The sequence below is a fragment of the Diabrotica undecimpunctata genome, chromosome 10, assembly GCF_040954645.1.
Source record: "Diabrotica undecimpunctata isolate CICGRU chromosome 10, icDiaUnde3, whole genome shotgun sequence".
Classification (NCBI taxonomy): Eukaryota; Metazoa; Arthropoda; class Insecta; order Coleoptera; family Chrysomelidae; genus Diabrotica; species Diabrotica undecimpunctata.
Window position 1 is genome coordinate 51,955,767 of NC_092812.1, and position 27,377 is coordinate 51,983,143.

Below are 27,377 nucleotides of genomic sequence, written 5' to 3' on the forward strand. Positions count from 1 at the left end.
TCGAACGGCTGACGAAGTAGAAATACTGAAATAACTGTGATATCGTTCTGTTGATTTCAATTCAAACCTGAAAAGTTTGACTAATTTATGCTCCAATGCAATAATATATGATATATATTTAAAACTAGAGCTAAGATTAATATTACAGGAATTAATATTAAACTCAACAGTCTTCCGGGTTGAACGGCGTCGGTTATCATTGCGCCGAGCTTTCGACATCCTCTTCGATGTTTTCTTCAGGGCTTACGAGGTCTCAGTCTCCTGAGCCCCCAGACACTAATACACTGATCACTAATCAATGCGTTACTGGTGCTGGGAATGGAGGAAGGGTAATTTATACCGTCGATGGTGACGTGGCTGGGGTGGAGGTTGACGTATGGATTGGCGCGCACATTTCTCACAGTAGGATTTTGATTGAATGGTGGAGCGGACAGTATTTTCTTTATGAGAGGTCTCCAAGTCGAAGGTAACTGTATGCCGTCATTTCTTTTATTGAGACAATTTGGCCTTTTTTCAATCTCTGATAACCGACGCGGTTCAACCCGGAAGACTGTGTTGAGTTTAACATTAATTCCTGTAATAGTATTAATCTTAGCTCTATGTTTAATTATACTTAAACCTTTCGGAACATAATATATACAATAGGTAGGTGCAATATAGCATAACCCGTTACTTTTAATCAAATATGATGCCAGAATGATTTATAGATGAAAATGTATGTATATATATATATATATATATATATATATATATATATATATATATATATATATATATATATATATTCTCCAATTGATTATTCCGTTGTGATATATATATACATACACAAGAAATACTGGATATTAGTGACTGTTAATATAAACAAACAACTCTGTTTATTAGGGTTGCAGTCAGAAAATTGGCCGGGATGTTAATGAAACACTTTTTTGACTTTTTGTCTAGCTTTCGGAATGGTTTTATTCCTTTTTCAAGACACTGTAATAAGAAAAATATGTAAATATTTATAAAATATCACAATTCTTCAGTGCAACTTACCAGTCGTTGAGATTATTTGTAAAAACATTAATAACACACATATAAAATAAGGGACAAAATAGATTCTAAAATTTTTAAAATTTAGGTACAGATAGTAAAACTTAGTTTATGGCATCTTTTACTGGTGTGTTTTAACTCTGACACATAGAGAACAGAAAGTAAAAACCCTATGATTAAAAAGTAATTAGGTGTACTTAATATTATATTTCTTTTTAAGAAATACTAGGGGCCCATCTGGGGTGATTTACTTTTTAATTTTAAAATTTTTAAACCTGTCTTAATGGTATGCAACATATTATGCATGCAAGTGTAATTTATGTACAGGTAAATATTTATTTTATTTTGGATGTTTTTCCAGTAAGTATCCATAAATATTGCTCAGTTTATCTATGTCAGACTTTTTATTGATGCACGATTTACTAGATTTTATGGAACACATTTCCAAGAAAACACGTTTTGAATGGTTCTTTTCCTTTGCCAAAATACCAATTTTCTGACTGCAACCCTAATAAACTGTGTTGTTTATATATATATATATATATATATATATATATATATATATATATATATATATATATATATATATATATATATATATATATATATATATATATATATATATATATATATATATATATATATATATAATCTTTCAACCCTGTGATTACTAAATGTTAAGAGAAATATAAAATTGTAAAAAATTAGTAAATCCTTTATTACAAAAATTCGTGTACATACATATTTATTGTTAGAAATACCCAAAAGTAGCCTAAAAATCCCAACAATTCCAATTTGATATTATAGTAGTACTATTTGACTTATTAAGTAGACAAAACAAATTATCAAATTTTTGTAGAAAATAGAATGTTTTAAGTAAAACATATTTCTCCAAAAACATACATTAAGAATGCTAGTTTGGATGATATTTTATAAGTTTATGAGTTTATAAATAAACTCTTCTTTAAAACTTAAGCGTTCTTCTTAGTCGAGAGTTCTAATAATGGACAAATCCGCAATTCACTTTTAAATATAAAAGAGGGGTAGGTTAAAAAAACATAAAACACAGTTTTTTAATGTCAATGGATTAAAGTAAATGCTAGACTGATGTTAACAGGTACCATGAAAGCTGTACACCAATCTCAACATAAAAATAAGTAAAACTTTAGAAGACAATATAATAGTCAACCAGATGAATCAATATAATAACTAAATCTTACTGGGATAATGGATCAACATTTAATGATCATTGATGATATAATTAATGAATTAAAACACATTCAAAACATTTGAATCTAAGGAAACACAAGCGCAGAATCATTATACAATATTTTACACACCAGTGAAAACAAGTAACAAGAAACGAACTTAAAATGGAAATTCAGATACTACTATAATAATGTATACAACAACATTTCCAATAATAATATTCCCCTGGAAAAGACGCATCTCTATTTGCAACTTGATTTCTTGAGGGCCTGCTATAGGTTTCACTAGATATAAAACCATACTATTAAACTGGTCATTGACTTTCTTAAAATACATGTCATTGACTTGTTCGATGTTGTTTGGACAGATAACATCTAATAGCTTAAGAGTAAACTCCGCTCGGGATGCGTACCATTCTGGACCCTTAATCCGGAAGAGGTTGATGTGTCCATGAGTAAGAGGTAGATTTGATACCAGTGTTATGTATTGGTATGTATACTGCTCCGGCATCAAGAGACACTCGTAGTCCCTTGGGTCGCAAAAAGATTGGATGCGCTTACACCTCCTGAGAAAAGTTATAAATTTAAACAATAATTTAAATATACAATAGTATTACTTACGATTTGTGCTCAGTGTCTTTAATGTAGTTAGCAGGACATTTGATACTGTAACACTTAAATGCTCCTCTGGTATTTAAGCACACTTCCTCTGAAAGGCATACGTTTTGCTGACATTCATCGATATCTGTAAATAATTAAAAAAATATGATATACACCTTCCATCAACAAGCAACGACATATATGCTGCTCCAACAATGTTAAAATATTGATATCAACTAAACAAAATTTAGATATTAGCGCCATATGTCATTTACAGGAAGTTAATATTGGTTCAATGTAAACTGTGAATTCTATTCACTTTTGGAACAAAATAAAGTCAGTCTTAACTGTATACTGAACTGGTGCGTTTCATTTATAAATTTTAACAAACAACTGCTGGAACAGAACGTAATCGATACCACGTTCATGAAACAGCGAGAGTATGAGTAAATGAGCTGATTTAAATTCTTAAAGTTCTTGAAAACCAAACTGTGATTTAAGCTCAAACACACGCCATAGGCATTAATGCCCAGAAGTATCCAAGTAGTGATATGTAAAGTTGATAGAGTGTTGTTGATTGAGTATAGATATATGAGAAAATTGTTTCTCTTCCTTAGACATTTTTGATGTGTTTAGAACAAACTTTGCCAGAAGCTGGCTCCGCACTCTGGAATTTACCTAATTAGGTAATACACAAAATACATTGTTAAAGCGAGATACAGAGAATGTAAATAGTTAGTTCTACCTTACATAATCCACAATCTACAATACTTTCATTTAAATTATTAAAGTCCAACAAAGATAAAAAGTGTGTTCTTTTTGGTAAATACTAACCTATACAAACGCGTCCATCACTCCCTAATTTATAGCCTGGGGGACATTCGCATCGGTAGCTACCAGGTACATTTTTGCAACTGCCTATACATAGTCTTCTATCTTTAAATCTTTCACATTCATCAATGTCGGTACAGGTCCTAAAACAGGTCATTTTGATTTTATTAATTTTAAAAAACTTCACCTCTGAAATTGAATAGTCAATAAAGTATTAAATGAAAGATATACATATAACAAAAAAGTTATCAAACATGTATTAGGTTGTCCCATAATTAAGAAAACTCCATAACGACTCAAATAAATAATATAACTCATGACCATGGTTTATAGGCCATGGTCTGAAATTATTCCTTCATGAAGCTTTGTCTGCGGTTGTTTCAGACACTATCAAGGACCTAAGTTTTTTTCCAGACCGCGACAGATCACTAACTGAGTGTTGGTATACATATAGACAGTATTTTTCTTTCACAATTCCAGGATTATTACTAAGGTCTATAGTTATATCTATTTTATTCATGATTTTGTATATTACATTTTAGTTTCTATTCACCAAATTGTCTCAAATTGACAAATAGTAAGTATATATCTATCCTTTGCAAATACATAACCCAAGTTTAAAACTCACAAGTGCATTTTCTCTAGAGATTCTTGTATAAATTTAGCATTTACTGGCCGATTCATTATTACATCACGATATAACGTTTTTAAATAACTTCTCAAACATTCCATTAAATGTTCTGGTTCATATTTTACATTCTAGAGTGAAATTCACACTGAGAGTGCAGTACGACTAAGATAGCGATGCTTTTATTATGGAGAATAAACGCACAAGGTTGTCGGCTTTCGCCAGCTGCAATTAATCAATTAATTAATTAATTCTATTAATATTATTAATAGAATTAATAATTAACTCAACGGTCTTCCGCGTTGAACCGCGTCGATTATCATTGTGCCGAGTTTTCGACATTTTCTTTGATGTCTTCTTCAGGGCTTTCAAGGTCTCAGTTTCCCGAGCCCCCAGACACTACCACACTGATCACTAATCAATGCATTATAGTAATGAAAATTCAATAAAATAATTTAAATTATTTTTTTTTTTAATTCTAATTTACCTGTTATCTGTATTCAGAGTGAACCCTTGGTTGCAGCTGCATCTATAGGATCCCCAAATATTTACACAGTTATGTTCACACAATCTAGGATCCCGGACACATTCATTTATATCTTCACATTCGCTGGGAGATTTGCGTTGGAAGCCCTCCTTGCAGTCACACCTGAATGATCCCTTTAAGTTTATGCATGTAGAAGATGAAACTCGACAAGGCTAAAGTTTAAAAAAATAATATTTATTTCTCTTCAGTTTTTAAACTAAATCAAATTCAACTTACTCTAAACATTTTACATTCGTCAAGATCTTCACATTGATTTGTAATTTTGTCCAGATGGTGACCTGGTGGACATTCACAGGTATAATAGCCGACGTAGTTTTTACAGATTTGTGTTGATAAACATTTGTGAATACCTCTGGCACATTCGTTAACATCTGCAATTTATCACATTAATAAAATATGCTGAATATATGCAGTTGGTCCTATTAAAATAATTACCTATGCATTGGTCTCCAGATTCATTCAGCTCGTAACCCAGCTTGCATTGAATTGGAGGAATACAATCATATCGACCTTTGTAATTTATACATTTTTCAAACCGTCCACATGGGTTACTTTCACATTCGTCAATATCTGAAAATATTTTACAGACTTTAAAGTAATTTCAATATCGTATAGTCACAAGCCAATGGGAGATTTTTAATGGGTCATTTGACCCATCATGAATCACGTATAAAACAACTTAAGAAACTATGCCGTCAATTCTTATCGGTTCAGATGGTTACACAAGTAAGATAAATTTACCACTCAAGGCGGTAAGTTTTTTTTGGCCAAACATTTTTGTACAGCATTTATAACTTAGGTATGTAATACAAAAATAATGACCTGTTATCTAATGCCGTACAAAAATATTGGTACCAGGAGCTGGGAAAATTGTTTATCCCAGAAAGCTTTTATCTACAACATTATTATGCGTAAACTATTGGGTCTACATGAATTCTGAAAGCACCAAATTAAAGAGAAAGGCGTATATTATCAAATCAAATTAGTTAAGGATTAAAAGTTTATGTTAAATATTGCAAAATATATTTTTGCAAAAGTACTGTGATTTTAACCTTATGAACATTTAAACTAATTCAGACGCATCAACATGTAAAACTAATTTTTTTATTCGAAATGTCATTTTTACACGTATTAAAAAAAATACAATGCCTCAAGCCTCTTAAAACCCGAGTTAATTTTTTTTCAAAAATTGTTCGGAGCTTTGTTTATAAACATTATCGACAACAGTATTCCCATACCACCTCAATCTGTAATTATGGATCTAAAATGCTACTTCATAAAGCACCTGTTCGAGAACTGGAACAATAAATGGAAATCCACACCATGAAAGCTTCAGGAGATAAAAAATAAGATTGAACCATGGTAACCACCCGAGGTATCCAAACGAAAGCAAATAATTATTTCTCGCTTACGACTTAGACATACCCAGTTTTCTCATGTACATTTGCTTAAGAAAGAAGAACGCCCAATGTGTCTCGAGTGTGGTTCACCCCCTACTGTAAAACGTGCTAGTGGAAAAATGTGAAAAATTCAATCGTCACAGAATTAAATACCATTTATCAAACAATCTTAAAGACATTTTAAACTCAAAAAACACTACATCTAAACCTACTTTTGTTTCTTTTTCCTCTTTTTCTTCTTCCTCTTTATAAGCAATTCTGCTTGTTCATTGACGGATTAATACCGCTATGGAAGGTTGTCACTCCATCTATTGCGGGAACGTCCGATACTTCTTCTGTCGATTGGTGACTTATCTCTTGCTATTTTGACGACACGGGTCTCCTCCATTCTGCTTATTTGGTTATTCCATTCTTTTTTTCTATTTTGTGTCCAATCATTTATACACTGTACGTTACATCTTCTTCTAATGTCTTCACTTCTCTTTCGATTTCTCATCTCTACAGTTTTCAGTAGCCTTTGCGTTGTGGCTGTGTCGGGTCTTGTTTCTAAGACATGAATATGTCATTATTAGTCTTACACTGAGCTTTATAAATTCTTGACTTCATCTCAGTGTTAATGTGTCTGTTTTGCCATATAGTGTTATTAAGGCATCCTGCCAGTCTATTTACTTTTTGTACTTGATGTCCCACTTCTTGTCCAGGTCTCCATAGCTAGACAGTGTAATTCCCAGGTATTTTATTTCCATTACTTGCTGACTACTATTGTTTTAGTTTTATGAGATGAGATTATCATTTATCTCTTATGTTAAATCTGTGGACCAGTCTTTGCTATCCTCATCTTGGGCTATCAATATTGCGTCGTCTGCGTAACAGAGTATTTTTATTTTTATAAAAAATCATGTTTGTTTTAAAATACTTTAATTTACTAAGCAAAGTGTAATCAACGGTTACCCTTCCTCTTATAACCTTATGATATACAAGCTTTTTTCTTCAATTTGCTTTCAGAATTCATGTAGACCCAATAGTTTATGAATATTAACGTTGTAGATAAAAGCTTTCTGGTATAAACAATTTCAATTTTGCAATACCTATAATTTTTTTTGTGAATTTTTAGAAAACTTATTATTACTTTTCAAAAAATCGACTTTTGAATCTATTTTTGCAATAATTAATCAAAAAATTAAAAAAAAAACACTTTACAAAGTCTGGTTTTAGTGGATATTTTATATTGTTTCAGTAAAATTGTATCATTTTTCCTTATAAATTACCAGTCTTCACTTATTAGCAGTATTTAAAATCAAATAGCGATCTTACATTGTGTATAAGTAAAAAACGATGTTTAATCTTTTGCATATTTTGTTTATTACATATTTTTATCAAAAGCAGTTATTAGATACCTGCATCAAAGAGTGTCACGAAAAAAATTTTTTTTTTTGGTAATTTCTCTGGTCTATAGGAATATTTTTGCTATCACAATTAACGTGAGACGTAAGTGCCATTGTATCATCTACTAACAGCCTCTAAATAAATCAGTTGTAATATCAGACTTACCTTCACATTGACCTCTATAATTCATTCTATACCCTGGCAAGCATTTCTTTTGTTGTCCACTTATTATAGGATAGTAAGGATTTTCACGAGTAGGCCAGTTGGGGTATCCATAAGTGACAGTCGTAGTGGTTGTACTAGGAGTGGTTTTAGGACTAGTGAGTCTGGGAGAATAATAAGGCAAAGTACCATCATCTTCGGTATTCGCGGTGAATATTTTTGGGGAAGGATATGTAGATCTAGGAGTGTTAACTGTAGATGTACTAAGGGTAGTAAACCTACCAATAGGAAATATAGTTCCAGAATTTTGAGTAATATTAGATCGGGGTCTATCCAAAGGAGTTATGCTTCCGGGTACGACTCGTGGATCTTGAGCATACGAAGGTTTCGACTGTTCAGTAGCTTTTGTACTAGGCGTCGTTTGTACTGTATAGTATTTTGATGAGATGAAGGGTAGTTCGTAAATAGGATTCTTGTCGTCAGGAGTATGTGCAGCGGCATTTAAAGTAGATTTTGAATATTGCGCCGTTGTTGGATTTGTACTAGGTGGAATATTGGGTTGATAAGGAGCCAATGGCCGCATTTTATCTAAAGGAGAAGGGTTCTGGTAGTATGGCCTCGTAGGTTCACACCTGTAAGATCCAAAAGTGTTTCGACACTTGAAATTTGGTCCCAATTCCCGGCAATTGTGCGTACCTAGTATACACTCATCATCATCTTCGCAAAGACCATTGGCAGAATTTAAGGTGTATCCTGTTCCACATCCAAATATACGGGAACAGTGAAAAGATCCAATCGTATTATCACATCTTTCTGCTACTTTACAATTGTGTAGTCCCACCTGACACTCATTAATGTCTGCAACATATTTTTTTAATCAACCTCGAAGATAAAAAAATTAATTAAAACCTACCTGCACATAGGTGTGTTTCTTGAACATAACTATATCCTGTAGGGCATATAACTTTTTGCGTTGTGGTAGTAGGCTGGGTAGTGGAAGTTGTGGTTGTTGAACGTGTTGTTGGTATAACTTTAGAAGTAGGAATTGAACCCGAGTTATCTTGCGGAACGCATGTATGACCCCCAGGTTCGTTGACACATTTCTCATTCTGAGCACATAAATTTTCTTCCTCTTCGCACTCATTTATATCTTCACATTGTTGAACTACAGTATTCATTTTAAAACCAGGAGGGCAAGTATTTCTAGAAGCTTTATCTACACAAGTGTAATTTCCTTTTGTATTTAGACAAAACTGAGATTCTTTGTTACAATCGTTTTCGCCCGTTAGACATTCATCAATATCTATGGAACAAAATAAATATTTGGAAATTAATAACACATACTTAAATGGTATCATGACATTGATGATTATTTATTTATATTACCTGCACAAGCTTCTGTAGCAGCCTTATAGTGAAAACCTGGTGGACAAAGTGGTGTGTCTTCTTCCACTTCACATGTATAGGATCCTATGGTGTTTTTACAGACTTTTGGAGGTAGACATATTAATTTAATTTGACATTCGTCTATATCTATAAAGAAAATATATGTTAATACATAATATATTTATAAAAATAATTAAAAATCAGTTACCATCACAAAGTTGTTTTTCAAAATTGTATTGATATCCATTTGGACATTTATTTTCATATTCTATAGTTTCGTTATCCAAGATGGGGTCGTAGCAAGAGTAAGATCCTATTTCATTTATGCAGTCATCAATTGATGTACAATCGTGGATATTTAGTGCACATTCATCTATATCTACAAATAGTATTTACAATTATGTATTTAATAAACACATTAAAGAAATAAGAAAGAGTTATGACAAATGCTGAGAAGCCTGAAATTTTCTAGCTAAAAGCTTCTAATTTTTAATAAATGTTAATAACTATTCTATCTAGATATCAATCAACATTTATCCGAAGATAACATTTATCCGAAAGAACCAACTAGAGAAATAAATTCCCACAAGAGAATTCAAAGGACACAGCTTTTTTAAAATAAAGGACAGCCGCAGGAGAACACTAGTGGAAGCACTGTTTCCGCAAAGAGCGGAGGAAACCTTCCAAATAATACCTACACAGGCACCAACAAACGGCTTCACAATGAAAGAGATAATGACAGAATTGCGCCGGAAATAACGAAAACCGTCATTGACGAAAAGGCTGAATGGGTGAAAAACATAATGGACAACCTCCTCCGAAGACAGAAATTCCCCACGATATGGAAAGTGACAAACCTTATCCTCGTCCCTAAATCTGGGAAAGAAATGGAAGAACCGGGTGCATTTAGGCCAATATGCATGCTAAATACACTAGACAAGCTATTCCAAATCTCCATAAAGTCAAGGCTCGAAAAAAGAAATAGAAAAAAAGAGGCCTGTCGGACTGCCAGTATGGGTTCAGAAAAGGCAGATCTGCCATAGATGTCATAAATAGGTTAGTCTCTCGAAAATACTTCATTTTTGGTATAGGATATTGTGCAGTCTACTTCCGGTACAAGTTACATTTTTATCAGTCTTTCCATTAGTCTTTCTTTTCGTATTATGAGCATCATGTGATATAAAGGGGGTTATGAATGATAAAATATTATATAAATAATTAGTATGATTAAAGGACGTGTTTTATTTTATTCTTTGTTTTTTTGTTAAGGTTGATCCATTTCTAATATCTTTGTTGTTATTCGTCAAAAATAAATTTACAGAATATCTTACCTTTACAAGTCCTATTATCTTCTGATAACTGATATCCTTCCCTACATGAGCATTTAATTGCCGTACCTGTATCTGTACAATCATGGTCGCAGGGATTGAATAGTTCACATCTACGAAAGACTAGTTAAAAACCAAAAAGTGTATTAAATTAAGACGTACCTTCCTCCTTTTTTAAGAACCCGCTTCTCAGGTTTACAGGATACACCGTCTTCCATTAAAATAAAGCCTTTAAAGCAATCACATTTAAACGAATCTCCAACTGGTTCACATTTCTGAGCACACACATCGGAATCACAGATATTTTCAATCGCTACAAGTAAATTTAAATAGATTTCGGTATAAATGCAATTTTGTTCATAAAAAACGTCGATGACACTAAGTTTGAATATGCCATTCCTTTTAGTGCAAATGTTTGGTTCCTGAGGTATTAATTATTACTATTGAAAAAATAGTAAAAATGGTTAAGGTGAAATACCTTTAAAATCAATTTTTTTTTAAATGTATTGAAAATTTGATGAGATTTATTATGATTCTGCAGGTATGAAAGAAAAGGAAGTAAGTGATAAGTCTGAACTCGACGGGAATATGGCTTCATGTCAAGAAGACGATTGCGAAGGTGTTGAAGTTGATTAATGTCAACATTAACATCAAAGTTGAGACCAAGGCAAAGATGAGAGTGTTAGACAGGCGCTTTTAGAGGCTAAAACGGTCGCTTATATCTACAGGAAGACGAGTGCTACCGTTGTATCCTTTGAGGGTACCAGAGTGAAAGATAGTAAGCCTTGTAAATGTACCAGTACAGTGGGAACGCAGAAGTATGCTTCGATTGCTGTAAAGAATGCAAGGTGTATGACCGTCCAGGTCCAGGACAATATAAGTCCTGAAAGTAATAATCAAACATCACATATATAAGCAGGGATACAAAAAGCAGGAATTGGGTTCATAAAACTTGAAAAATTCATATTTAATATAAGTTTAAATTAAATATGGATTTCTTAAATCAATTTATTCACAAATAAATAAAATAAGCCTTTTATGAATATGTGTTAATGAATACCTCACTTATTGTTTCTATTTCGTTGTAAATATTTCAAAAAGAAAATCTTACATTCAGAATCAGTATCAAAATTATCTATAAACGATTTCGTTGTGGTGGTGGTACTTGTAGACAAAGTACTTGCAGTACTAGATGTAACCTTTGAATAATCTTCACAACATTGATTAAATGCATCATCGTAAGGTGCACCAAGACCTAAGCCGGTACAAGGGTCTTTAGCTCTTGAAGCGTCTATACCGGCTTGGCAAGCTTCACAACAATCCTAAAAATTATAGTTTTATAATTACTGTTATTTATTATTACTAAAGAGCGGAAAAACGCAAAGACAATCTTAATAATCTTAATAATTAAAAATTTTAATTCGCATATTAAAAAAAAAATGCAAGATTATACTTAAAATATGCAGATGGTGCAACTTTTTTATTTTAATATTTGAACCATATTTAAAATATTCAAACAGTAAAACTACTTTTTGGGAATTTAAAATTCTATTTTTTCATTATAAAGAATCAATTACTACAACAAAAAAAAGGAGATTTAAACTTAAAATCTAAATTAAAATATGCTTATATAATTTTATGATATAATAAAATAGATACTATATTAGAAAAAACTTGTATAATAAAAATGTTCACTCTTTAATTAATTACTTTTAATAATATGAAATGAGTTCACTATAATACGTTTTTCAAAGTTTTCTACAAGAAATGATTGTCTCTTCTCTGTTAATATATGTTTAGGTATATAAGGAAAAGTTTCCACGTCAACTGAAGTAAAGGGCGCAAATTTTAAATGAGGCAATAAATTTTATTTAATTTCATGCAATCATGCTCAAATCCTACATTATTTTTAATATCATTTTAAAATTTTTGTAAAATTTTTGCTCCTAATAGACCTTTTACATTTTTACAATTTGTGTAAAACTTTTCCACCAAATCAACGGAGTCGATCACAGGTACAGAATTAGTCTCCAATTGTAAAATATTAGTGGATATAAAATTATAATTTACTTTAATAAAAATAAGTTGTTCCTGCAATTATTTATCTTTAAATAGTTCCTGTGCTTTTAAAACTTCCTGAGAAAAATCAATTATGTCGACAATTAATTCTTAACTATCGTAATGTTTGGCATAAAAAACTGCCGCATCAAGCCAAGTTCTCCATCACATTAGAACAGATTGAGGTGGCAATTGGAGATCTGGAAGTTTTTCCTTGTATAATTGAATTTTCACAGGAGCTTTGAGGAAAAACTTTCTTGACATTACTAATTAATTTATTTGCTAATGGAAACTTGCACCTTATTTGCTCTACAAACTATTTGAAATATGCCTAAAAAACGCTGAATTTAAACTTTCACATCACAAATTAATCGAAATTCCATTCAAGACCGTCTTCGTGGAGACCTTACCCGTAACGTGCGATCCTTTGTAATGTGAATTTTTAAAATCTGCGTTTTTAGGCGTATTTCAAATTCCTCATATTTGTTGCCAAAACTAAAAACCTAAATTTCATGTTATAGATTTTAAAGACTAGGTTAATAACATAAATTCTACCACGACCAGTCAATGGAAGTGGTAAATTTTATTGATCTCATAAAAATCGTGAAAAATGGCAAAAATTGTGCGACGTTTATTTATTAAACAGATTTATAGAAATTATCTTTATTTGCGACAAAATACAAATATTGTATACAAAAGCTGCGCTCTTCACATTTAAAACGCATTTTGATTTTTGTAGACAGAACACTCTGATCAAAAGATATTGGATTTTTACCGTCGAGTTAATACAATTGATTTCGCGCGCTTAACTGGCTTTCGACATGGCTGGTCGCTTCAACCGTGTTTTTGAGAGAACGGTTTATTCTACGAAAAAAGTGCTCATACACATTTTTGTTTAAAATTATCTTAGCTACATTTTTTATTTAAAATTTTTTTTTCTACGGCGTACAGATCGGCGTACATTTTTTCCGCCTTAGGACCTTGTTTTTCCTAAAAATTAATAGATTTAAAAATTTGCTTGTTTTTTTATTGGCTATTCAAAAACTTACACAAATAAATTTTTTTACAATATTTACAATAAAATAAGTAGTGCAGTCCACAAGGGCCCAAATCTTTAATCCGTACTTGTCAGGTTTGCTCTTCATATAAACTCGGAATGGTGCTTTACCTCTAAAAGGCACGAGCTGCTCATCTACACACAGTGGTCGCCTGGATTAAGTGATTTCTTACAATTAGAAATACAAATATCACATACATCTTTTATTGGGGCCAGTTTATCTACTGATTTTCGTTCTTGTCTAGTTTCAAAATTGTCAAAACGTATAAATGAAGTTATTTGTTTCAACCTATCTCTAGACATAGCAGCTGATATTGTGGGACGGCAGTAAGCAATATTGTCACACTAAAGCATATCGATCGCCCATTCGATCCATGAAAAGCTCGCAAGTATAAGCAATACTCCAATATAGCCTTGAATCTCTACAGAATCAACGCAAACATACACTTTAGTTTTATTTGGGTTTTCACTATTCCATTTATCGTAATGAGCTTGAGCCTTCCGATTAGTTTCCATGACAATTATGTTTAGAATTTCGTTTAAAAAAAAACAGAAGGAAAGCGTTTTTGATACTTGATATATCATCACTGCGAATATTGGCTTTTGCGCGTTTCACTTTTGTGTTTTGTGGCAATCTTGACCACTCAGTTCCATCTTTAGATACATAAATTCATCTTCTAAATCACTTGTTGTATACTCGTTGATATCAAGCTCTGGATCATCACTTTCAAGTAAACGTAAAAGTTCATCTTCACTCAGTTACTTTCGGCTAGATATAAATGGAACGTATTCAGAATTTTATGCACTATTCATAAATACGACAAGAAACCAACTGACACTGGAACTCAATATATTTATATTATTTCGTTCAATTTTATCGCAGCTCCGAGAATTCCCCATTTAAACATGTAAAACGATACATATACGATAAACGAGAAACGATAAACCTTACATACAACGAGAGTACACTCATAGTCGGTACTAATCCGTAAAATCTATGGGATTCCCACATTATTAAAACTTTATTACAATTCATTTTATATGACATAAAAGGCTGGCCGCGGTATTAGGAGACACCAGCCTATAAAATTGAAGTTTAAATTTAATCTAACACTTAGATGTTCTTGTAGGCATAATTTTTTATCAATACAATATTAGAAACTACAGATAGATGGAAGACCTTCGTAACAGCCAGAAATTGTGATCTGGGGTCAAAATAGACTCCGGCCAGTCCGATGAAGGTTAAAAGCATAGGGGTTAGAATCGTGGTTGAACTTCGTCAAAAATCCGACGGTCCATGTGACGCTAATGAAACGTCGATTAATAACCAATCTAAATGTATAAAATATGCATCGATATTTAAAACTAACAATAAATAAATTGTTTTCCTAATACCACTACTATCCAAAACTAGGACTAATATCACACTCTGCTTGATATTATTTGAAAATGACGCATTTAACCAGCTTTTGTTTAGAATTTTCATACAAAAAAATAACGAATAACATTTCCGACAATTAAACAACCACGATGTATTTTACTTTCTGGAAAATTCTCAAACAAACAATGGGTGGAACAAAGTCATTGCAGAAATTTGCATATTTTTTATTTAAATGACTTGTTGATAATGTAAACACCATATCTGATTTTCAATACAAAAACAGTGTGTTCGGAGGTTAATAATGTATACTATTAATAGATATAATTTGAACTACAAAAGAGCAGAATATTCTAGAAAATCTTTGGTAGATTAACTCAAGATTTTTTGACCCATCTTTGTTCTGGAATTGTAAATACATTACCCATCCACGGATCTTTTGTATAATTTTGGGTCTTCAATAAAAGTTCATTATTTCAGAATTAGTTCTTCTCCGCCATACTCCTCACTTTAATACCCCCAAAAATGTTTCGCAGTACTTTTGGTTCCTATACCTCTAATTTCGCTTAGCCTTGTTTGGTCATAGTCAAAGCTTTGCTTAATACAGAATTATACGTCCTATTGTTACTACTATTGTTTATTATTCATGAAATTAAATACAAGAAATACTATATTATGTATATAACACTACAGTACAGTAACTGTAACAATTGCTACCTAAAGTCCGTTTAGAGACGACGGCTCCGGACCAGTATGGCCATGAAGTAAATCTACTTAAAATTTTAACATCCTACATAATTATTAGCTACAATGTAATCTAATACCAATTAAATAAATTTAAATATGATAAAATAAATTCTTTTAAATAAATATACCTTTTATAAAAAAAATTTATATCATACTACACTCATGGAAAAAAATATTGAATATTATAGAATTTTCTAATTTTGGTTTTTTCAAAATAAATTATGGTCAATCAAGTCGTTTATTGTGAAATAAAGTTAATTTTAACAATGTTTAATGAACAATTTTAAGTTTTTCTGCCGAAAAAATAAATGCTTAATATTAAATAAGCTTATTTTATTCTAAACTTAAATGCAAATTTATATTGCATTCTTTTTAAATAAAAGAAGTTCATGATCAGTAACGAGTATCCCCCCCCTAGCTCCTATTACTGCTTTCATCCTTCTCGGCATGCTTGCAAGTAAATTTTGGACATATCCTTGGGAAATTGCATTCAATTCATTCTGTGCAGCAAGCCGAAGCTGCTTTATCGTATTTGGAACGGAATTTCTTTGTCTTATGCGGCGTTTTAGCTGATCCCACATGTACTCTATTGGATTTAAATCCGGGCTAAACGGTGGCCAATCCAATCTTCGACTTTCAATCTCATCAAGGCAGGACCTCATGGGACTCACTATGGCAGCGGCATGTGGTCGAGCATTATCGTGCATTAACATGAATCTTTCATATCCAATATAACCAAAATATGGCAAAACATGATCTTGCAGGATGTTTTAAACGTAAGAATCACCAGTCTTCCGTCCAGTCACTTCCACAACTGCGGTGCGTACCTCCCAACTAATACCTTCCCAAAGAATTATGTCATCACCTCCAAAACTAACGGTCTGGGCAGGATTGCAGCTGGCGAATCGTTCTCTAACTCTTCTGTAGTCGTGGTTTTGACCATCTGGCTTCCATAATAGGATTCTGGTCTCCTCAGTGAAAAGAACATTTTTCCAGTCGTTGATATTCCACTGAATATGTGTTGTTGCAAATTCTAAACGGCGAGCTTTATGATTTTGGGGAAGATGTGGAACTTTGGCGGGGCGTCTGGGCTTTAAGTTTACTTTTTTTAATCTTCGTCTAACTGTTTCTGAACTCACATTAACTTGTCTAACATTTAATAGCTCGTTTCTGAGGTGCAACGATGTCAATGAACGATTTCGTGTAGAATTAAGAATCAAAAACGGCCATCAATTGCGGTTGTAAAACGTCCTTGACCAGGCCTTCGAACAAAATTTCCGGTTTCGCGGTACCTTTTTAAAGTATTTGAAATAATAGATTGATTTCTCCTGAGACGTCGTGCGATATCTTTTTGTATATATCCTACCTTGTTTAAAATTTCAATCTGTGCTGCTTGGACTTCAACGCAGTGTCGAATTAGTGGCATATTTGTTTTAAACTTAGTCAGTTGAGTACATCAGCCAACTATATGAGTATAATCTAAAGTAATCTAAAATTATTTTGAAATAATAGTGACTACAAAAAAAATTGGAAAATTTGAAAATATTCTATATTTTTGGCCATGAGTGTAGTTATTGATATTATAAACGACCTACCTTTCTGACACCATCAGCGACTGCACAAGAGACTCCATTAACTGCATCAATTGTTCCCAGTTGGCAGTCTTTTTGTCTAAATTAAATTAATAAAAAATAAATATAAACAACATAAAATATATTAGTTTTATCTAAATTTAAATAAGTTTTTTAAATAAGCTTTCTAATATTATAATTTTTATTGATTTGGAAAAATTGTGATACAATATATTAAATATATTAAAAAAAAGCAGTTGGAATCTTTGTGTATACTCCAGTGGTCAGGGACGAAAATGTCACTGAACCTCTAGAAATCATATGTACAAGTTGAATTTTGCTGAGGATGTCAATTTTGGGACTCCATGGGAAAGATTTTTCTTTTGGGAAAGATTCCAAAAAGTTTACCACTTTTATCCCCTGAGTTCATCCCCTAAAATCTCCCTCCGTAGGGGAGGAAAAACGGAAAAAATTGTGTTACCAAGAATTTGTTCGCCGAAAAAAAATGTTTCAAATGAAAAATGTACCTGAGATAATTTTGAACATAAATGTTCATTAGAACTTTTCCTAATGAACCGTTCTCTTATAAAAAACGCTTGAAGTGACCGGTGATTTTCAATGTCCGGTAAGCGCGTGAAATCAATTTTAAATAAAATTTATATCAACTCGACTATACAAATGTGATATCTTTTGATCAGAGTGTCCTATCGACAAAAATCAAAATTCGTTTTAAAGGCGAAGAGAGCTGCTTTCGTATGCAACTTTTGGATTTTACCGCAAATTAAGGCAGTTTCTATAAAGGTAAATACATAAACGTTTAGCGATTTTTACTATGAGATCAATAATATTTATCACTTCCATTGACCGGTCACTATTAAATTTTAATTATTAAATACCAATCTTCAAAACATATAGCCTTAAACTTTCGGTTTTGAGTTTTAACAACAAACTTTCACATTAAACATGATCTAAAACGTTAAAACTGCTTCTTTTTGATTACACAAGTACGTGTTTCGAAACGACACAACTTCAGCTACGAATTCCACCAATACCCTTTTCGTAGAAGCATGTTCCGTGACGTGCGATCGTTTGTGATGTGAATGTTTAAATTCAGCGTTTTTTGGGCATATTTCAAATGCCTCAAATTTGTTGCCAAGACTTAAAACCAAAATTTTAGGCTATATGGTTTGATGACTGGGCTCTAATAATGAATATTTTATAGTGAACGGTCAATGGACGTGATAAACATGGTTAAAATCGCTAAGCGTATATTTATTTAATACCTTTATAGAAACTGATTTTATTTGCAGCAATATACAAAAATTTTATAAGAAAGCTTCACTTCTCACCTTTAAAACGCATTTTGATTTTTGTCGATAGGACAATCTAATCAAAAGATATCGCATTTTTACCGTCGAGTTAATACAAATTTTATTTAAAATTGACATTGAAAATCACCGGTCGCTTCAAGCGTTGTTTCTGAGAGAACGATTCATTCTATGCAAAAGGGCTAATAAACATTTTTATTCAAAATGATCTCAGATACATTTTTATTTGAAACTTTTTGTTCTACGATCTTGAGAAATCGATTTTTTGTTTTTTATGAGGGGGTTTCCAGAAATTAAAAGAAATAGGCGGCAGCTGAATAAATATATTCATATCTTGTCGATAAACAGGAAAACATGGAAACCTGTTTATTTTACTAGTATTGTTGTTAAAAGTAAATTAATTATTTATGAAATTCGTCTGCAGGTGTATGATTTCCTAAGTTGTCTCGTTCTAAAACGTGTTTAAAATAGCTTAATTCTTCAATACTCTTTCAGTTTAAATTATAATGTACTTCTATCAATTTTTTAACATCAACTGCTCTTTCTTGTTTTACTGGTAAAGTAAATCTTTGCCTTTTAAAGCACGTGGTCTAAGAGACTCATTTATTAAAAGTGGTTTCAACATCTTATCTCCTGATGTATTGCTACAAGTATGTAATAATGTTACTCGATCTTTACTTGCTTTATGTCCACTTGCAGTTTTTTCATCCTTTGTGATGTAAATACGGTTAGGCATTTTTTTTCTAATACAGTCCCGTTTCATCAGCGTTAAATACTAGATCGGCACAATAGTCCCCATCTTCAATCATTTTCGCTAGCTCCTTTGGAAATATTTTTGCTGCCGCTTTATCTGCTGTAGCGCTCTCTCCTGTGATCTTGATATTATAAAATGCATTTCTTTTTATAAACACGATTAGCCATCCTTTGCTAGCTGAAAATTTTTTACCAGCTTGGGAAGTGGAAGTTGGTGGCTCTGACTGTTTCATTAACTCATAAAACTGAAGAGCTTTTTTCTGCATTAAATAACCATTTACAGGAATTCTTCTTTAAATTAGTTCCTCAATCCAAATTGCGATGGATTTTTCTGTTCTTTCTAATAATACATCCCTTGAGCAAGATGAAAATTTGGCGCTTAATTTTGTACCAGAAATTATAGATTTTCTTATAGCAACTTCATTCTTCTTAATTGCTCTTATAGTTGATTCGTTTAAATTAAAATGTTTTCCAATTGCTGTAGATCCTTCTCCTTCTCCTAAGCGATCTAAAATTGCAATTTTCGTTTCCACCGAAATTTATTGTCTTGATGCTTTTTTCCATTGGGCCAAATAAAATCATAAAAAGAAATAAAATAAACTAGACTTACGATATTAAGATAACAAGGGAATCCCCCAATTGCAAAGGCTCACCTTACTGACATCTGGATCTTAATATTTATTTATAATAGTTAATATTAGAAATTTTTGGATGAAATACAAACCGCACAACTTTAAAATCGCAAAAAATAATCCGCATGAAAAAGACCTTACTGTACTCACTATAATATTCTTCCATATAACAGGAAGAAACATGCTAAAAAATTCTATGATCAAATAAATAATATGCGCATATTTTATATTCTTTCCAGTTGCCGATATTCTGTTTATTACTCACCTAATTTGTTTTTTACAACACATATCTACAGTATTTAAACAAGCCTTCTCATTCCTTAATCGAGGACCTGCCCACTCCGGTTTGAAGTTGCCGCAGTCATTTCCAGATTTAGCAAAATTTGTACCAAGATCACAACACTGCTTTCTGTCCTTTATGGTAATACCTAAAAAGAATTTTGATTTGACCAATGTAACCTTGATCATTTAGAGACTTAGATATTTTTAGAATATATTAACATTTTGTTTCAGAAAGAAAATAGGTTATCACAATAATTTTGTGAATAAATAGATAATAATATAACATAAAGTTAATAAGAATGGTAATGGGAACTGAAGAGAGGAATTGGTTTTGAGTGAGTAGTATATGGAAAACTGAGAGAAACTTTTAAAAGTGAGCTGTTCACATGCCTGAAGAGAAAAGTATTTGATCAATGCGTCCTCCCAGTGTTGGCAAACGGAGCAGAAACACTTACTTTAACAAAAGCCTCGGCTACCAAACTAAGAGAAGAATGGAGCGATTCATGTTAGGAATAACTCTGCGAGACAAAATAAAAAAAGAAGAGGTCAGGAGAAGAACCAAGGTGAATGACGTCATCAAGAGGATAGCCAGACTAAATTGAAGATCGGTGGGACACATAGCTACAATGACGGATGGGCGATGGATAAAGAGGTTATAAGAATGGAGACAATGAAAGACAAGAGAGGTGTCGGTCAGCTGCACGATGGGCTGACGATTTGAGAAGATAAAATAAAAACTAGATGAGAGTGGCGCAAGATAGACGGGGTTGAAAACACGAGGAAGAAGCCTATGTTCAGCAGTGAACTTTTAAGTATGGATGATGAAGATATATCCAATATATTTTTCAGATCGTAGTGTAGTAAGATCCACGATGCTAATCGACCTCTTAGACATATATAATCACCTATCTACAGGCAATCTACAGACCCTATTTTAGGGTTTCTAAATAGTCACTTATTTTTGTTTCTTTTTCTCTAAATGACTAAGACAAGAATAGTGTGAATACATTTTTTAATGAAATTTTTTTGGTCTACGTAATGCGGTTTTTTAATTGATAGATTACTTGTGATGTTTTCTGAACTGCTTTCTATAGGGAATAATCTATGACCTGTATTGGTGAAAAATTTTTAGGTACTCTTAGATAAGCTGTTTAAATATTCTATCGAGTTATTACTATTCTATAATTATTTTTGGAGTGAATTTTATATACATAAATACATCTTTTTCGAACATTTAATTAAGAACAATTTTGTTTAATTCGAAAATTTCCTGCGAAATCCTTGAATTTTTTTATTCTATGTAAATAAAAAGCTCGCAAAGGTGAAATTTTAAATTTTAAATTAAGGATTTTCAAATCTAGATCATGGTCACGAGCGAAACGTAATTATTTTCGAAATGGTAATCAGTTTGAATTTAAAACGGTACGTACCTTAGTTATTTCGTTAAGCAAAAAATGACGTTTAGGTAAGTATGAATATGTCAAATATACTTGTAAAATTATACTGAGAAGATAATACGAAGAAGAAATAGGAGGTGCTGAAGTCAATAAAATATTTGAGCATAATAAGTGGTGTCTCTTTACCTATTTCACAAACTAAAAACAAATTAAAGGCTTCACAAATAGAAGATTGTACCTTAGATAACTATATTGTGCAGTTAATAATTTACAAGTAAGAGATATTAGACTAAGAATGAATTACGAACTCAAAGATCATTTTAACGGTTTCCAATTAGACTTATTACATATTCATCATTTAACAATTAACTTACGAGACACCTACGCGAAACTAATCTTGTATAAATGCATTTTTCCTCTTTAAGTGGCATCTTCCAATCGGAGTTTGTAAGTATATCATTATCACTATCTTTACTCTATTTACCTCTGCTCTAAAGAGCTTTATTGAACTACATTAACACCAGTCCCTTAAATTTTTCAACCATGACAGTCTCTTTTTTCCTACACTCCTTCCATCTCTTATCTTTCCCTGCATTATCAATCTTAGCAACGCATATCGCTGTTCCCTCTTTACGTGTACCAGATTCTCCAACTTTCTTATTTTTATTATATTTAGTATTGCGTATTCTTTTTCATTTCTCGCAGTACTTCCGTGTTCGTGTTCTTCAGTGTCCATGCTATTCTAAGCATCCTTCTGTAACACCACATATGATTGTAGCTTATTTATGTGTTTTTGCGTCAGCGTCCAGCTTTGAATTTCACATTGTAGTATCGAAAACAGGTAACATCCTCAGAGCTCTTACTCTCAGTTCTAATCTAAGGTCTTTATTACTCAGATTTATGTTTATAAACGCATTTCTTGCTATTTCTATCCTGAAATTTCTATCCTTGTTTGATCATCATTTTCTGAAATACAAGTTCCCAGGTATTTATTTTTACAACCCTTTCTATAGGTACATGTTTTCTTTGTTATTATCATAAATTTAGTCTTTTTTATATTCCTTTTTAGTCCATATTTTTCACAAAAACTGTTCGTCTTTCTTAGTAGTAATTGTAGTTGTTCAGCAGAGCTTGCTATAATCATGGTGTCATCTGCATATCTTATCTTGTTAATAGTTCTTTTTTTAATTATTATTATTTTACTTTCAGGTCATAATGCATTTTTAAAAATGGATTCACTATATTAATTCTCTTAGGTAGTGTAAGGTCAGGCAGGACCAAGTACGGTATCGAAATATACACAGCAAAATTCGTAAATAAATTATAGCGGCTAAGGAGATCTGGATAACTACACTTTGCTCCGAAGCAGAAAACCTATATAAACTCGTCGACAGCTTCAATCTCCACAAGAAAATAAAGCAAATTGTTGCGATCTTCAACAAAAAACAAGTCACTGGTATACATAATGACCAAGATGAATTAATAATGGACCCTCGCGGTATACTTAATACCTGAGAAATGTCTACAGCTAATTTGTTTAACGATCGAAGAACACAAAATCCACCACAGTTGGGACACCATTCGAATAGCCCAAGTATTTTGAAAGCTAAGGTTGTCCAGCTATCACAGAACAGGAAAGCTATCAAACTATTAAAAAGAAACGAAGCACCAGGACCAGATGATATGTATGCAGAAACAATGAAGTTCTTAATGAAGAAACTCTAGACAATATATTCTGAAGCTCTGTAACAATATCTACGGTACGGACCAGATTCCAAAAGATTGGTTTCGCTCTATATTTATCGCCGTACCCAAGACAGCACGTGTAAAATTAAGGACCACTGGTAATAAGCCCAATGATCCACTTTTTAAAATTTTTTTTGAGAACAACACACAGGATTATTTAAGCAATGTGAAGAGGTCAGTGGCTGGATCTGGTTTGGTTTGGTTTGGTCAGAATTGTTTAGATCAAAGAAATGATTTTTTTTTCTTTCACTAAGAAAGCATTCGATTACGTAACACACGAACTAATGATAACATTTCTTCAAGAGTTAGATTGCTTGCCAAGGATATATAAGTTATCGCCAATCTATATTGGAACCAAACAGCAACCGTACCCCTTCAAAATTTAACCGAAAAGGTGGATTTCTCAATAAAAAAGGAATAAGGCCAGGTTGTTTACTTTCTCCAATATTGTTTAACTTATACGTAGAAAAGGCATTCGCAGAAAAAGTGGCAGCGATAATGGCAGATAACATCAAAGACCTTCAATGTATTTTAAATGATCCAACTTTTGCAGGTGAAGAAACTGAACTTTGGGTTTAAAAATAAATATCAGGAAGACAAAAACAATGATTATGTGTAGAAATAATCACCCAAATGCAAAGATATATGTAGCTGGAGAATAAATCCAGCAAGTCAGGCAGTTTAAATACTTCGGTTGTTTGCTAAACGATAGGTAAGACCCTGAGACGGAAATAAAGAGCAGAGTAGAACAAGCCAGAAATGCTTTTTTAAAACTTCGTAAATTTCTGACGGATTGCAAGTTGGATTTCAGCCTGAGATACAAGATGCGTATTACGAAATGGAAACAAGGGCATTAAAAGCCAGATCCATTAACAGACTTAAGGTTTTTGAAATGTGGTGCCAGCGCCGCATGTTTAGAATATCACGCAAGGACAGAGTCAGAAATGAGGAAGTATTAAGAAGAGCAGGCCTTCAGGATAGGGAACTTTTTCATTATGTAAAAAGTAAGAAGACTGCATATTTAGGGCACATATTACGAGGATTACGAGGAGAACGATACACATTTCAGCAACTAGTACTAGAAGGAAATATAGGGGGTAAGGGAGGTCTAGGACGTAAAAAGTTGCTATAATTTGAATAATTTAATCCTGTCTATTTAACATCTCACCTGACAAGACAATATAAGGTAGACCCTATGTGAAAATACAAGCATAGGCGCCCTTTAAGAAGAAGAAGATTTGTTAGTAAATTTAAACAAGGCAAAAATATGCGACTGCGAAAAGCCGATATTTTTTTTAATCCGGTCGTCAGAGATTTGACCTTTAAAAATCATGCGAACAAGCTGAATTTTGCTGGAAATCTCAATTTTGGGACCCCAAAAAAAGTTTACCACTTTTACCCCACGGCCTCTCTAAAACGCTTCGTCGCAGGGGGAAAACGGAAAAATCAATTTATCAAAAATCTGTACGTCGTAGAACAAAAGGTTTCAAATAAAAAATGTAGCTGAGGTAATTTTGAAGAAAAATGTTTATTAGCAGTTTTTATGTACAATGAACCGTTCTTTCAGAAACAACGCTTAAAGCGACCGGTGATTTTGAATGTCAGTTACGCGCGCGAATAAATTTTAAATAAAATTTGTATCAACTCAACAGTAAAGGGTGCAGCTTTCATACGAAATTTTTGTATTGATGTTAAATAAATAAACGTTGCGCGATTTTGGTCATGTTTTACGATTATCATGAGATCAATCAAATGTATCACTTTTATTGACCGGTCTTCATGGAATTTCCATTGTTTGAACCAAATCTTTAAAGCTAAACTAAATGTCTAAAAATACGTCATGAAAAAGGTCTCCACGAAGGCAATATTGAGCGGAATTTGTAGCTGAAGTTGTATAGTTTCGAAAAAGTACTTATGACATCAAAAAGCTGCAGTTTTAAACGTCTTAGATCGTTTGAAACATGAAAGTTTAAATTCAACGTTTTTAGGCATATTTAAAATGCCTCACATTTATTGCCAAAACTAAAACCGAAAATTCATTGTACAGGATTTAAATATTAGAATCTAACAATGGCAATTACATAGTGACAGGTCAATGAAAGTAATAAATTTTATTGATCTCAGAAATATCATAAAAAATGGCAAAAATTGCGCAATGTTTATTAATTTAACACCTTACCATGCCATGGATCAAAATACATGAGGTTTGAGATTGTCCAATAAGATCAGGAATGGAATCAAATTGTGTTCAGTAATTGGTCTCGATTTTTTTAGAGTTCATCATGAACAAAGAAAAGTTTTCCGAAAATTTCGTAAAATTCGGAAATTAAATTTTGCCTATGAGCGAATGCTTCGGAGGAGTTATCGTATAGGATCTAATTTCATAGGATAGCAGGTATTCATTAAGATTACAGCACACTGTTGTCGAACTAGTTCCTGTACCATATTTTCATCAACCAAAACATAAAATTTTCAACAGGATAGTGCCAGATCTCATAGACTAACAGCCATAAGTAATGGAGACATAACTGCAGACTTTCGGACAAAAGACAAAAATATATATGGCCAACCAAGAGGAGACCCTGGTTTATTTAGAACCAAAAGATTCAGAAATTGTTCTGAATCTGTGATAATTTGATAATAATTTAAGTAATTAATTTACCAAAAAGATATGAAAATAGTTTGAATAGTTTAATAGGTATTGCATTCTAAATATCACAAAGTATATGGAAATGATAATTTAAGTACCATTATATTAAATTTATAAACCTCATAAAAACATTACCAAACTAAGAAAAATAAATAATTGAAGTAATCATACAGAAAAGAAAATCAAGAATAAAAAAGCAGAACCTAGGTATGTATATTATTGTTTGAATATATAGAAATATAATAGTTACATCATACGAAAAGTAAATTATCAATTTGTAACAGTGAGAAGCTGACGCTCTCGAGATGCACGTGCTAATTTATTTCTTTAAAGATAGAGTAACTCTACATATTTTAAGTCTACCAATCTTAAATGGGATATACGTACTAAAAACTGATGTTTTAATGATTTTATAAAATGTAGCTCCTTAAATTTTACTATTTATACCTATTAATGAAATTTAACAAAATTACTACGGGTAGGTACATACTTTTCTTTCAAAAACAGAAAATAAATTTAGAAAAATCTTTTAACTTACCAGTAACTCCATAATTAGCACAAATTACACAGAAAATTAATATTAGAATCTCTTTAGTCATGGTCGCGATGAATCGGGCATCAATTATCACTATGTTCGTGGTGCAGATAGTACCAGAATCAAACGTCTTAATGTTTACTCTAAACTTTGTATCTTAGGGCATTTAGTAATGCGTTATCGTTTTTAACAAATATTATTGTCTGATTTTCTCAACCCTAAGTAAACATTGATGCACTCGTTGTTATAGGCGGCAACTAAAATATACTGATATATATGTTAGCACCATGCGAACCATGTAGAAGCATACATTAATCATAATTACTAAAGGTGAGTATTTAATTTTGCTTGGATCATTGTGTTATTTTCATAGAAGCAGGCCATTATCATTTTATACAGGGTTGCTTATTAAGTATATTACACATAAACTTTATTGGAAATTTACCAAAATCGGAAATCTATTTTTAATTTCTCTTCGTTAATAATTTCAGATCAAGATATTATATATATATTTATATATATATATATATATATATACATATATATATATATATATATATATATATATATATCTTGTATATATATATATATATATATATATATATATATATATATATATATATATATATATATATATATATATATATATATATATATAGCACTACAGGCCTTACAAGCCTTTAGCTTCGGTAATCTTGACTTTCTCTTATTCTCACTACTTGTTCTCTCCAGTTC

General features: G+C 32.0%; 1 protein-coding gene across 1 annotated transcript; it reads right to left on the bottom strand.

Moving 5' to 3' along the window:
- Nucleotides 1-1,734: 1,734 nt before the first annotated feature.
- LOC140451907 (uncharacterized) lies at nucleotides 1,735-26,956 on the bottom strand. The gene is made up of 16 exons (XM_072545860.1): nucleotides 26,646-26,956; nucleotides 20,298-20,460; nucleotides 17,344-17,419; nucleotides 11,620-11,830; nucleotides 10,671-10,821; nucleotides 10,512-10,621; nucleotides 9,389-9,559; nucleotides 9,181-9,327; nucleotides 8,708-9,097; nucleotides 7,798-8,652; nucleotides 5,282-5,416; nucleotides 5,063-5,217; nucleotides 4,787-4,998; nucleotides 3,675-3,814; nucleotides 2,862-2,985; nucleotides 1,735-2,806 (listed from the first exon to the last, which is right to left on the bottom strand). Exons 1-16 carry the CDS (start codon nucleotides 26,704-26,706, stop codon nucleotides 2,401-2,403), a joined length of 3,507 nt encoding a protein of 1,168 aa, XP_072401961.1. The 5' UTR covers nucleotides 26,707-26,956; the 3' UTR covers nucleotides 1,735-2,400.
- Nucleotides 26,957-27,377: the final 421 nt, after the last annotated feature.

Excerpts from the sequence above, each read along its gene's own strand:
- LOC140451907 (XM_072545860.1), bottom strand. The coding sequence starts at position 26,706 with ATGACTAAAGAGATTCTAATATTAATTTTCTGTGTAATTTGTGCTAAT. Across the intron at positions 9,328-9,388 it reads TGAAAAACAACTTTGTGATG|ATATAGACGAATGTCAAATT; the intron begins GTAACTGATTTT and ends TTTTCTTTATAG. Across the intron at positions 5,417-7,797 it reads TTATAGAGGTCAATGTGAAG|ATATTGACGAATGTGAAAGT; the intron begins GTAAGTCTGATA and ends AAATATTTTCAG.